A 12168-nucleotide genomic window follows, 5' to 3' on the forward strand; every position below is an offset into this window, starting at 1 on the left:
AACATGCGGGACCACACAAACAGGTAACTTTAACTTAACAGCTCGCTTCTCCACACCTGTAGTGTGCTCATGTCGATCGACTGCTCTGCCATGGTGAAAACGTACGTGTTTCACTTTGGGCATGAAGTTGGGAAATATGTTCACATAAAACAATTCATAAATCCGAAAAGTGCTCGTAAACACATACTGCGACCAGCAATGTCAGGCAACGGGACCCCGCCGTGGCCGGAGTCGCCTTTTCGGCAGCTGACCGTTGCGATCGCATAGGCCTAAAGTGTTAGCTCTGGATTCGAGCAACTCGCATGCAGCATAAACTCCTGAGCAATAAATCGACCTGTCCTTTAACATCTTATCGAGCTGTAGTGACGGAGGCCGAACAGCACATATCTTCACACCTACTACCGCGCGGTGCTACCGCAGTCATGCAAGGACGGCTGTGGCTGAAGTTGTCCGAGCGAGAAATCGGTGCTCCTCAAGAAGAGAAAACAGACTACTTAACCAAACCCCCAAACTTCCACAACGCTCTAAAACGTTTACCGCACACAAAACGCTCGAAGCAAAGCCAAGAGCTGACCGTAGAGCTCGTAGCAGGCAGTCTGCCAGCGGATCTCAACGGCGTACTGTTTTCGCCGTTCACTACTTGACGGCACTCGGAACATGTTGCATTCCGTTGCTTTGAAGTGGCTGCAGTTTGAGGCAGCGCGCAACCCATTTTTCAGCGATGTGAGCGTTAGTATTAAGGAAAGAAATGCCGAAATCGCACGTCTGCAAGCAATGCCTATACAAACGAAACCGCAGGAAAGACCCGGAAGTCCAAATTCACGTGACAAGGCTGAGCCGTGACGCAATGTCGGATGTTTTTTGGACACCACTTACTGCAGTACACGTGCTTATTGTTAATTTTCACGTGACGTCACGGGCGCCATCTTTAGGTACTGTGGCTAGCTTCTACAGTGTACGCGGGAACCGGTTGGCGATGGGCGGGTTAACAAAACGCCGAGGCTTTCGCTATGCTTTCCAGACCCAGAGATGGCGGCCGCTATGACGTTGGTGAGAAGGCAGCTGCGAACGACCCTCGAAGGAGGCGCTCCAGCGAACTGGCGTAGACCGGTTCTCTTGCCGTCGCGGTTTCAAAGCAACAGACGCTAGGCAAGAAAGGGAACGAGACGGGTCGTTGCCCCGGGCCGTGAGGAGTGGGTTGTTCGTTGTTCTGACGAGGGGTGTGGGTGACAGGGGAAGATGGAGAGAGGTTGCGGGGTGGCTGATGCTGAGGAATTCTGAGGAGCCCACTCACCACTGCATGGAGACGAACGCATGCCTCCTCCCCTTGCTGGCTAGCCTCCGCTGCATTGCAATAAACAAAGAAGCCCTAGGCGAGCTGTCTGTTTCCTCTTTTAATATGAATGCCTGCCACTTTTTAATGGTTTCTCCCATTTTTTCTCCCGCCTGTACGTGCGACATGAGTATAGGCGACTGAGTGCTTTCAACCGTGCTGGGTTTATGCATGCTCTCTACTCATCTAGAATTACTCCCGTATCACCGAAGAAGATCGCACGCCCTCACACCGCTGATGTTAGAGGTTTTTCTTTATTTTGGTGATGTCAGCCTCGCAACTAGCGCAATTCTCCACTGCCATTTTTGCGAGCGTCCATACACTTGCATCTTCATCGTCAGTGGCTGTATTTAGGTCCGTATCTTTCAGCGGAGGCATGCCGAAAGCGCACGTGCATGACTTCTCTTATCCTTGATGTTACATGCGCCCATCCAACAGTGCGTCCTGTACACTTGGTAGCGGTGGCAACGCTTCCAACTGTCGTGCTTCTGGACTCGGCCTTGCTGCTGTGACCTCTTCCGGGACGGGATGCGAGCTGGCGGTGGGTCTCCCCGGGCCCCCTGTATGCGTCAGCGTATGTTTCTCTAAGTTACGCCTCCGGCGAAACCCTTTTCCGCACTGCGGACACGTTAGCAATGCAGACTTGCCGCATACAAAGTGCATCGTTGTGCGGTGACGCATCAGGCTGCCAGCTTGGCTGAAGCGCTCTCCGCAGTCCAGGCACTCGTGGGGCTTCTCCCCAGAGTGGACCAGCAGGTGCGTGTTGAGATTGCACCGTACAGTGAAGCACTGTCCGCAGACGGGACACTCGAAGGGCCGCTCGCCCGTGTGGATCCGCTCGTGCTGGAAGACATGGTACCTGAGTAACATAAAAGACGACAAAATTAGGCTGGGTTAAGCATGGCTAGAGCCTAGTTATACGAGCGAAAGCTGTGTTAAGCATGGTTAGCCTGGCGCCTGCGTAGAAGAGCTGACCCGCTCAGACCGGCGCGCGCTTCATCCATGGCGAGACCGGGCAACCAGTGCCGGCGAAGTAGCTGTTAAATCGCTGCTAGTCACGTGGTACCGCACCGGCGAGGCTCCGAACAAGCGCAGCAGCGACGCCTCTCATCAGCGGGTCACGCGGCGCGACGTTACAGGGCGCACCTCTGCTCTGCCGGCTGAAGGCCAGACACCAGCCAAGTTTGACTTTCGGAGTTGTACTCGAGGAGTAGAGCTTTCGCTTTAAAAGGAGTTGAGCTGATACAATGTGCACATGACAGCTTCATTATCGCGCCAGAAGAGGACCAGTGAAGTAACCATTGCGTCATACTAAGAGCACATGCCATCCTTAAGCTACTTAGTGGCTACATTAGGTGCGACAGAGGTGTGTGCAGTCAGCGGCCGCTGCTGCCCACTGCGATGAGAGTTCATTGAAGTATTCAACAGCGTTGAAAACGCTATGTGGTCCTTTACGTTGGCTATGCGAAGAAATGACAAAATAACGTTACCCGGCGCGGTGGCTCACTGGTTAGCATGTTCGACTACTGAAGCGGAGTTCCCGGGTTTGAGTCCGGCCGCGGCGGTCGCGTTTCGATGGAGGAGAAACGCTAAGGCGCCCGTGTGCTGTACGATGTCAATACACGCCAAAGATCCCCAGGGGGTCGAAATAATTCCGCAGCCTTCCATTACGGACATCTCTTCCTTTGTTCTTTCACTCCCTCCTTTATCCCTTCCCTTACGGCGCGGTTCAGGTGTCCATATATGTGACAGATACTGCGACATTTCGTTTCCCCCCCAAAAACCAATTATTATTATTATTATTATTATTATTATTATTATTATGATTATTATTATTATTATTCTAAGTCACAGCCGTATAAATGCCACTTCAATCACTTCTTTCTTCGGAAGGGGGAAGGCATGAGGCCTTCGTCATGAAATGCGACATGCATCCTTTTATAACAGCGCATTTTCCTCTTCAAGGAACAATTCACTTGTTTACCACGCTGATCCGTACGTTTAGAGAAGCGAAACGCTTGAAAATGGTTCGTACTGCGGTTGTCCTTATATGTTGCTGTGTGATCAAAGAGCACCAAACACCGTTTCATGTTAGCTTCTATCTAGCGCCAGCGCAGGACCTATCCGAAAAATTAATAGCAAAGCGCTAGGCATGGTCAACCCTCGACTTACTTGCGATCGCTGGAGTAGCTGCAGTAGCCGCAGCGGTGTCTTCCCAGTAGACTATGCTCCTGCATGCTCTGACGATGCTCTTCCAAAAGCTCTAACGTAGAGAACAATTGGCTGCATGTGTCACAGGAGAACGCCATGGGTGAAGAGGACCAACTGTTACCAACCTCACATGGCAAAGCGAGCTAATAACTAATATCTAACGCAATAAGAATATTAACTCCTCTTCCATCACAGGATGCAGCCTTAATGATTATTCATCACAGGGATACGTTGTACAAGAGAAGGCACGAAAATGTGTCCACCACTGCCTCATTCCGCTTTTTACACATTATAATGTCGCTTGTGTCAGGTTACTACTACATCTCCACGCTTATGCTAGAAAAAAAAAATTGGCTCGCGGTTTAGAATTGCTAAGCAGCAAATATTGTGCGAAATCACAGTTTTCCCAGGTGTACGCCGCCGCCACGTACCTGAAAGTGCGATCGAGAAGGCCCTGTTATGCATGTCTTCAACTTTTTCATCATCAATGCCAATTTACCCAATGTTCGCAAATGGCCTATGCTCCAGCGCCCCTTTTCTGCAGCAGTGTTGTCAACGTAAACGCATATTGTTCTATACTACCGTTTGCCTGCCGCAACGTTGTCCACGCCAATGCATGCAGCGCATATCTCTCTGTAACTACCGCCATGTAACTAAATGCGCGAATATTAACTTGATAGTAGCCTTAAATGATGAAGACGATCTGCAATGCACAGCGCGAGAGGGTGTTCCAGTTTAACACGACGCGGTTCGGCTGCGTCGATACTTTAGCAGAGAAAGCCAAAGAAAAATTTGAAAAATTGAAAAATTGGTTTTTGGGGAAAGAAAATGGCACAGTATCTGTCCAAAATATCGGCTGTCACCTGAACCGCGCCGTAAGAGAAGGAATAAAAGAGCGAGTGTAAGAAAAAAGGAAGAAAGAGGTGCCGTAGTTGAGGGCTCCGGAATAATTTTGACCACCAGGGGCCGGATTACGTAACTTTTACAAATTCTGTCAATAGTTATTGACAGTGACGTCAAAATGACAAAACGAAGAGACGTCACCGCTTGACGCAACGAGGAATCAGCCAATTACAGCAGGGCGGCGCCCCAAGAGCATTTATTTGCAGGCGAGGGGCTGTCTGTTAATTTTTTGTAAAAAGAAGAAATAAGCAGCGATCAAAATAACTAATATTTTATTTTGCGAAAACATTGTGTTTAAAGTTTGAAAATAGTAAGCAAAACGAAATGCGTTTGAAGTTGTGCTATTAAATTTGATGGTAACTTTAGCTGCCGCGGGGATGCGCTGACGGCGGTAATAAGTCAAGCCGCTTTGCAGGAAAACAGCCGATTCCACGCCGTGTTATTGCTTTCTACGCGGCGTCTGAAATCACTAAAGTGGCAGTCTGGGCATGTCGGTGATTCATGATGGAAATGTACAGGGCAAATAAAGACGAGGACACAAGGAAGACACATGGAACACACGAGAGCTGAACTCTCGTGTGTTCCATGTGTACATTTCCGTCCGAAATCAAGCTACATGTGCGGTTGACCTAAGTGCGCAGAAAAATTTGAACGAATGCAGTGAAGGCTACGTGCCTGCCGAGCGATGTTGCACGAACCACTTGGTACGAAATCGACGAAGACAACTTGTTGAAGTCTGTGTTGTTCGGCTCTTTCGATCGATGACAAAAATGCCGAAAGGTGAGGTGTTGCTGTGTGTGATGTGTTGTCGTCTGTTTCTTTTCCCTTGGGAAAACATTAGACGACCGCGAAGTGCGATTTGCTGGGAAAAATAAAGTGGTTGGGCAGCATAAGCGTGTTTTATTTATATATAGCTGTGGCACAGAGGTGACCGCGGGAACCCTTTTACCCTTTTATTGGTCCTCTCAGAAAAAAATAAAAAAAAACAAATGAAAGAGAGAGGCAGCCCGGACCAGCAACGCTTTACCGGGCTTAAAGCCAATAAAAAAAGAAAAGGAGCTAAACGGTCAAAAAAGAAAACTTAATTTAAAGAGAAAAGGGGGAAAATAGAAACAACAAAAAAGGAACATAAAACCCCAAAGGCGCAGAACAAACATGCACAGATAACGTCACAGAGAATGTCAGCACAGATGAAGTCACAGGCACAGTTGGTCCAGACACCACAGACAGACAGAAGCACAGATAGTCACAGATAATGCCAACACAGATAGTCACAGGCACAGTTGGTCCAGACACCACAGACAGTCAGAAGCACAGATTAAGTCACAGAAAATGTCAGCACAGATAAAGTCACAGGCACAGTTGGTTCAAACACAGTGTCAGACCACAGAGAAATACATCATTGTCCACCAAAGGAACACAGTGCACTTCTCTGTACAGAGCTTGTGCAGGAAAATGATAGTGACGAATGTACCCACCCCTTCTGCGCGCTAACTTCGCAGATTGCCTCCAACACCTGCCGCACGCATTTGCTCACCGTCGGTTGTGCGATGCCGACGTGCGCCTCGTTAACAACGGCAGCCTGAAAGCCGCCCGTGGCAAAGAACCGCAGTGCACACAGCACCTGCCGCCGCACCGACAGCGCGCTCGCAAGCAAACCTCCCAGTTCATCAGCGAGTTTGTCGCACATCCACTCCACAGTCTGCTTCTCCAGTCGAAAAAGGCGTCGAAACAGATCGTCTGGGAAGTCAAACGTGTCTTCGTGGGATGGCGAAGATTACGAACAGGTACCTTTACAAACCTACACACACTACATAAGATGTATCCAGGACAATACAATGACAAATACACGTGGTGCGGGGAAACCCCCACGCTATATCACATTACATGGGAATGTAGACACAACTATGCATTCCACAAACTAGAAAAGCCCAGTGCGGAACAGTGGGAGGGCCTGCTCACCAGCAGCGAGCTGGCGGTCCAGAGAGGACTCGTGCGGCACGCAAGCGAGGTGGAAAAGCTCAGCGGGGCCCTGGAATGAGGGCACCGACCATTGGAACTCGGAAGATGAAGACGTCCGGAACCCGCTAAGCCCAAAGAAACGAAAATAAAGTTTTATTCATTCATTCATTCATTCATTCCACCGCCTGGGGATCTTAAACATACACTACATGGACGCCTTCTGCGTTTAGCCGCCATCGAAACGCGGTCGCAGCGGTCGGGTTCCATTACCCGGGTTCGAAATTATCCGGAGCCCTCCACTACGGCACCTCTTTCTCTCTTTCTTCTTTCATTCCCACCTGGGAAAATTGTTTTTTTGAGGAAAAGAAATGACGCAGTGATTGTCTCGCATCTCGGTGGACCCCAGAACAGCGCCGTAAGGGAAGGGATAAAGGAGAGAGTGAATGAAGAAAGGAAGGAACAGGTGCCGTGGCGGAGGTCGAATTCCGGCTACCTGGGGATCTTTACCGTATATTGACATCGCAGAGCACACGGGCGCGCTTTTCATTTCGCCGAAACGCGGGGGTCGTGGTTCGGTTCGAACCCGGGTACTCGAGTTCACTAGCCGAGCTTCGTGACCACTAAGCCATAAGGGTACAAATGTGGAAAGATAACGACTTCATGTGACTGTAGTCGGATGCAGCTCAATAATGCAGCCTCGCAAGCATGCTCGCTAGCCAACGGCGTCATCAATGTGCCATGAGGTCGCGGTCAGTCCCACTTGTCTTGTGTGACACCGCAGGTGGATAACAGCTACAGAGATTAACCGCGACGTGATTAAATTCGGTCGACGCCATTGGCTGCAGGGCCTCCATTGAAAGGCATTCATCGATCCGTTCTGGAGTCGTATCCTAGTATTGTTTTTCCGCGGGCTATGTTTTTCGACAGCAGTTTTTGCAGCGAGATATCTTCATGTGATACCTTCCGCTTACTTCGCTGGCGAAGCGTAACCATGTTCCGATCGGAGGATGGAAACTGGCTGAGGTGAGGTGGAAGCTGCGAGGGGAAGAAAACTCGCAGCACCCAGCGCGATAGGATCTTCCAGCAAGTGCGGGTGAGGGAAAGAACAACGGAAGCTTGGAGGAGATGTTCTAGCTGAGATGATGTTCGCAAATCTCACGCGAAGCCGCAAAAAGCTACACACCGGGCATATGCGCAGCGAAGATGGCGTTGTATTTTTGGAATTATGCGACATTGTGTAAACATAAATTTTTATGCGGATGCAAGGAGGTTTCAGCCAAGCTCCCGCGGTATATTGCAATGATGGTATTCATCATAGGACACTGTGTAGTGAAGCAGTGAAGCAAAAGAAATGGCGGTGGTTGAGCTTTGGCTAAACCTGGAGTGACGCCATAGCTGCAGCTGGCCGAGTGGAATATGGTCACGGGACCAACCACGTGACGAACCACGTGATCATCCACGGCGCTGCGCCGCAGGCAGCTGCTCCGCACCACGTGACCAACCACGTTACAGCGTGGCGGCGCAGCCACAGGGTGGCAGGGTGGCGGCGCCGCCACCGCCATTGCGCCGCCACGCTGAACGCTCGAAATGCTACCGTAATGTAGCTATCGCTACAAAATACTTGCAATACCTGGCCACCCCGGGCAGGAATTATTTCTTTTTCCTGAAGAATTCAGTGTAACTTTTCAAAGAGCATTCGGGTTTATGTCAGATTTAATATTTTGCTGTGTATAGGCCTGCTGTCTCCGTCTTTTGGATAATTTAGTCTGCCATAAAAGACAGCTGATTACGGGCTACTGCTGGCAGTCTTTATCGTAGCGCGCACTTCACTATACTCGTGGGATTGTGTGCCAAAGCCATGCACAGCGAAGAATACCGGCGACTCCCGGTACCCGAGAGGTCAATGCAAAGATGTCAACCCTGTGGTGTACGAAGAGAACTCTGACGAGGAATATCTATCCGTTCCTGGCTTCCAGCAAGACAATAGGAAACACGGACACACCTTTATAAATACGCTTTCTGGGCGTTAGTAACTGCATGGACATCGGCAACGCAGGATGGCAAGTCCAAAACCGCGCGACCTCTTCCGTAGCAGAATCTTTTTTCCTACTCTTTCTGGCTGTTTCTTTTCTGTTCCGAAGCAGTGAGTTGGAAACCATGTTATGAAGCAAATGTCTCACACTTTCAAAGAGCTCGTTGAATGATACCTTTTGTATTCACTACGTGATGAGGGTTCAACACAAAGATGTACGCATATCTCGTGTTCAGGCAAAGTCAGTACTAATCCTGCACCTCGTCTTCACTTGAGTCAGCAATCATTGTAAGCAAAATGTTGGCTTCGTCATTGCCTACTGCGAAACCCCAGGCTGCACACTCTGCTCGCAGTTTGCGATGACTGTCCGAGCGATAACCCCGAAGACTGCCCGAACACGGGCCACTGACACACGTGGCGGACACCGAGGTGAGTGCAAAACACGTGCATGCCGAGTGTGAAAGGGTACTTATGGTTTCGTTGGCATCTGTTTGCTTTCAACTTGCATGCGAAGCGAAGGGAAATACGGAAATGTAAGACGCAGTAACTGTATCCCTTTTCGGGAGCGAAAGAACGAAGAGGTGCCTTAGTGGAGAGCTCCGGAATAGTTTCGTCCACCTGGGGATAGAGCACTGACATCGCATAGCAACGACCTTCTTTGTGCTGCGGCCACCGCGGCCAGGTTCGAATTCGCACCCTCTGGCTCAGTAGCCGAACGCGCTAGCCACGGCTCTAGCCACGGTCCGAGTGTAGAGGTTGGTATGTGATTGCGCAACGCCCCATGGCAGCTTGCATACATCATGGGAGCTTCCCCTTAATGACAACTCATCCTCTCTCCCTTTTTGCTGACAAAACGGAGCGCTTCAAAGGAACGCACAGGTATACGAAGCAGACAACACGTGCACTCTATCTTCACATATATCCATGTCTTTCAAGCTGTACGAAGCTTCTTCATTAAGAACCAACTCACCCAAACGACTGCCATGATCTCTGTTATCCTTTCTCCGCATCCTTGATCCTTCCATCACCACGTTAACGGGATAATTGTTGGCGATAGATTTACTGTGCCCTTCATCTCTTCATTTCAGCACATCTAAAACGCGAAATGCACCAGTTTACTGTTTAATAGCGCTAATAGTTGCGCTATCAGCTATACCGTTCGCATGTACAGGAGATTATGTCTCCGATAGCACATTTTTACAGGATGACAGGAGCCCAGAACTTTAAATCTACTAGTTTTCATTCCGTTCCCTTTGAATTAACTTGTCATCTTGTCACGGACCGTGAGACATATGTCCAATATTCTCGCACAAAAAATTTGAGAATTGGAGAATTGTAAGATACTCTTATAGAAGTATTGAAGGTAATGGTGCATTCTTCTGATATTTAGCAAAATCTTTCTGTTATGGATCGCATCGAACAGTTAAAACTGCCAGAGAAGACCAGTGGGGAACGGTTTTGGGGACAGCAAAAACAGCAAACAAGAAGAAAAATGCAAGACTTGTTGGCAGACCTGCGGATATACTGATCGTTATAGTGAAACATTAAATTATATTAAAAAATTGCGTTCATAAACAGTTCCCCTATCAAAAATGCTTTTGTGCAGAATCATTGGGTATGACAAGAAATTGATCAGAGTAGGTACATACTTTTGGACTTAAACCAACAAACGCTTTTCTAGTTCTGACGAAGGGAATAATGAATCCTGCTTTTAAATGCGTTTATCGCCAAAATTTTCGCGTAAAGAACAAGTGGCAAGTTGACTACATTGAGGACATATAAATAAAGCATGGGACTTTCGTTTTCTTTTATTTTGGTGCTGCGCCCACTAGGTACCAGCGGGCGACAGAGGGAAACCAGGCGAACGCCTTTCGCCGCAGCGGAAGCAGGGAGGGATTGTGCAGTCGCTAGGACTTCCAGATTCTACTAGCGCTTAGGGTGCCTTAATACCCGACGCGGTTGTAGCCATTACGAAACCCTCCTTCCAACCGATTGTCACCCTTCACATAACCCCCCCTGCCACTTCGGAGAAGGCTGAAGAGGCCGCTGTTGCCCTAACCATCACGCGCACGGAGGCCCGGTATATACTGTGAGACTCTAATAAAATTGCCATGCTAAATTTTGCTCGCGGGAGAGTTCAAGTCCCTGCATTTCGCATACTGAACTCCCTCGCCGCATACTCGCCCCGCCACATGGAGCTCTTATGGGTGCCTGCCCGCTCTAGGAATCCCGGAAACGAGTCTGCCAACGCTTTAGCCCAAGGTTCTCTCAACCGGGCACCGGTGGGCCACTATCTAGGGTTCTCACGGGAACGCATGCATTCATTCAGTGAACCGACGCAGGCCTGCAAAGCCGAGCGTCGGCTTTACCGCCCACCCCGTCTTTCCCTCAACAATTATCACCAGACACCTTGGAGGCGGCTCCAAACACGCACTTTACCTTGCCCTTATATACGCTCGCGCCATCACCAAGTCCACACAAACCCCTCCTGTACCCTCTGCCATCACCCCAAAGCCACTCTCGACCATGTCCTTTTCATCTGCCCGGCGGATCCTCCCCCGCGTGGCCTGGAGCACCTTTCAACTTGTGAGGCTTGGGAGACCCTACTGCGCTCCGAGGACCCGGCCAAGTAAGCCATCGCCACAGGCCGGGCTGCCAGCGTCATGAGCCTCCGGGACATGAACGTTTGAGCGCAGTGGGGCCATGCGGGGGCCCAACGACATGCGTGTCCTGAACTCCGCTGCGTCAAATAAAGTTTTCACACCACCACCGTCCGCACGCATTTGAGCGGTGAGGTCATGGCACCCCTAGTGGCGGCGGAGGGCCTAACTGCTGGAGAAAAAACACCCATTGTTCCCCCATCGATTGTGAAAACTATAAAACTGCACGCCCTCCCGTAGAGACTGGCCGTGACGGTGAGTTGACTGGTTTCACGCAAGCCCGGCAGATGGCGCCGTGCCCGCAGTTGAACTATAAGTTGAACTAAGCATAGCTTAAGTTACTTTAAGCGAAACTAGGCTGCCTCGCTGCAGCGTTCCTTTTGGCACTTTCAGTGGGTTCACAAACATGGTGGTAGCAGTAGCTGAATCTAGCGGACGACTGCAGGTCTGGACCATGGACCACGGTCTGAATGCTGCGGCCTGCACGCATGTAGTAGCACTTAGTATAGACGTACGGTCAAGAGATGGCTCCACGTTCGCAAATCGCGCTGCGTTCGCGTGCATTCGCCTCTAAAACGAACGCAGTAGGCGAAAGAACTAACGCCCTTTTGGGACAGAAAACGCGCCGAGCCGCAGCCGAGTGGTGAGAGCCGCCATGTCCGACCAGCAGACATCTTGCATCTCCAAGGAGTTGCGCGGGATTGTCTAGCTGGCCAGTTCATTTCTTATTTTATCGTGAAATCAATTAGCGTCGGCGCGTGAACTGGCTTACGCTGTCGTGCATTGTTGCCCAGACTTCACAACTGCCAGTGCTGCGCAAGTGTATGCTCGCGTGTTTTCATGGCTTAGTGAAAGTTCGCAGCATCAAACGAATAAACTTGCCTGGAAATCGTCGCTTACAGGGCCAATGTGACCGGCTGCTAGTGTTGTGAATTGGTCAGCTGCAGGCCATTCTACGCAGTAATGAAATCTATTCAACATATCTGCTGGAGCAAGCCAGTTGTTTATACAGCGATATTTACTTGAGATCTTCAGTCAATTTATAAGTCGCCGAACTGCTCCTAAAG

The 12168-nt window shown here is 49.8% G+C and overlaps 1 protein-coding gene across 1 annotated transcript; it reads right to left on the bottom strand.

The window, feature by feature from the left end:
• Positions 1-1617: 1617 nt before the first annotated feature.
• Positions 1618-3613, bottom strand: LOC144105433 (zinc finger protein 711-like). Its single transcript, XM_077638547.1, has 2 exons — positions 3506-3613; positions 1618-2192 (listed from the first exon to the last, which is right to left on the bottom strand). Exons 1-2 carry the CDS (start codon positions 3568-3570, stop codon positions 1751-1753), a joined length of 507 nt encoding a protein of 168 aa, XP_077494673.1. The 5' UTR covers positions 3571-3613; the 3' UTR covers positions 1618-1750.
• Between the last annotated feature and the right edge of the window lie 8555 nt (positions 3614-12168).

Source organism: Amblyomma americanum, chromosome 9 (genome assembly GCF_052857255.1).
Source record: "Amblyomma americanum isolate KBUSLIRL-KWMA chromosome 9, ASM5285725v1, whole genome shotgun sequence".
NCBI classification, from domain to species: Eukaryota; Metazoa; Arthropoda; class Arachnida; order Ixodida; family Ixodidae; genus Amblyomma; species Amblyomma americanum.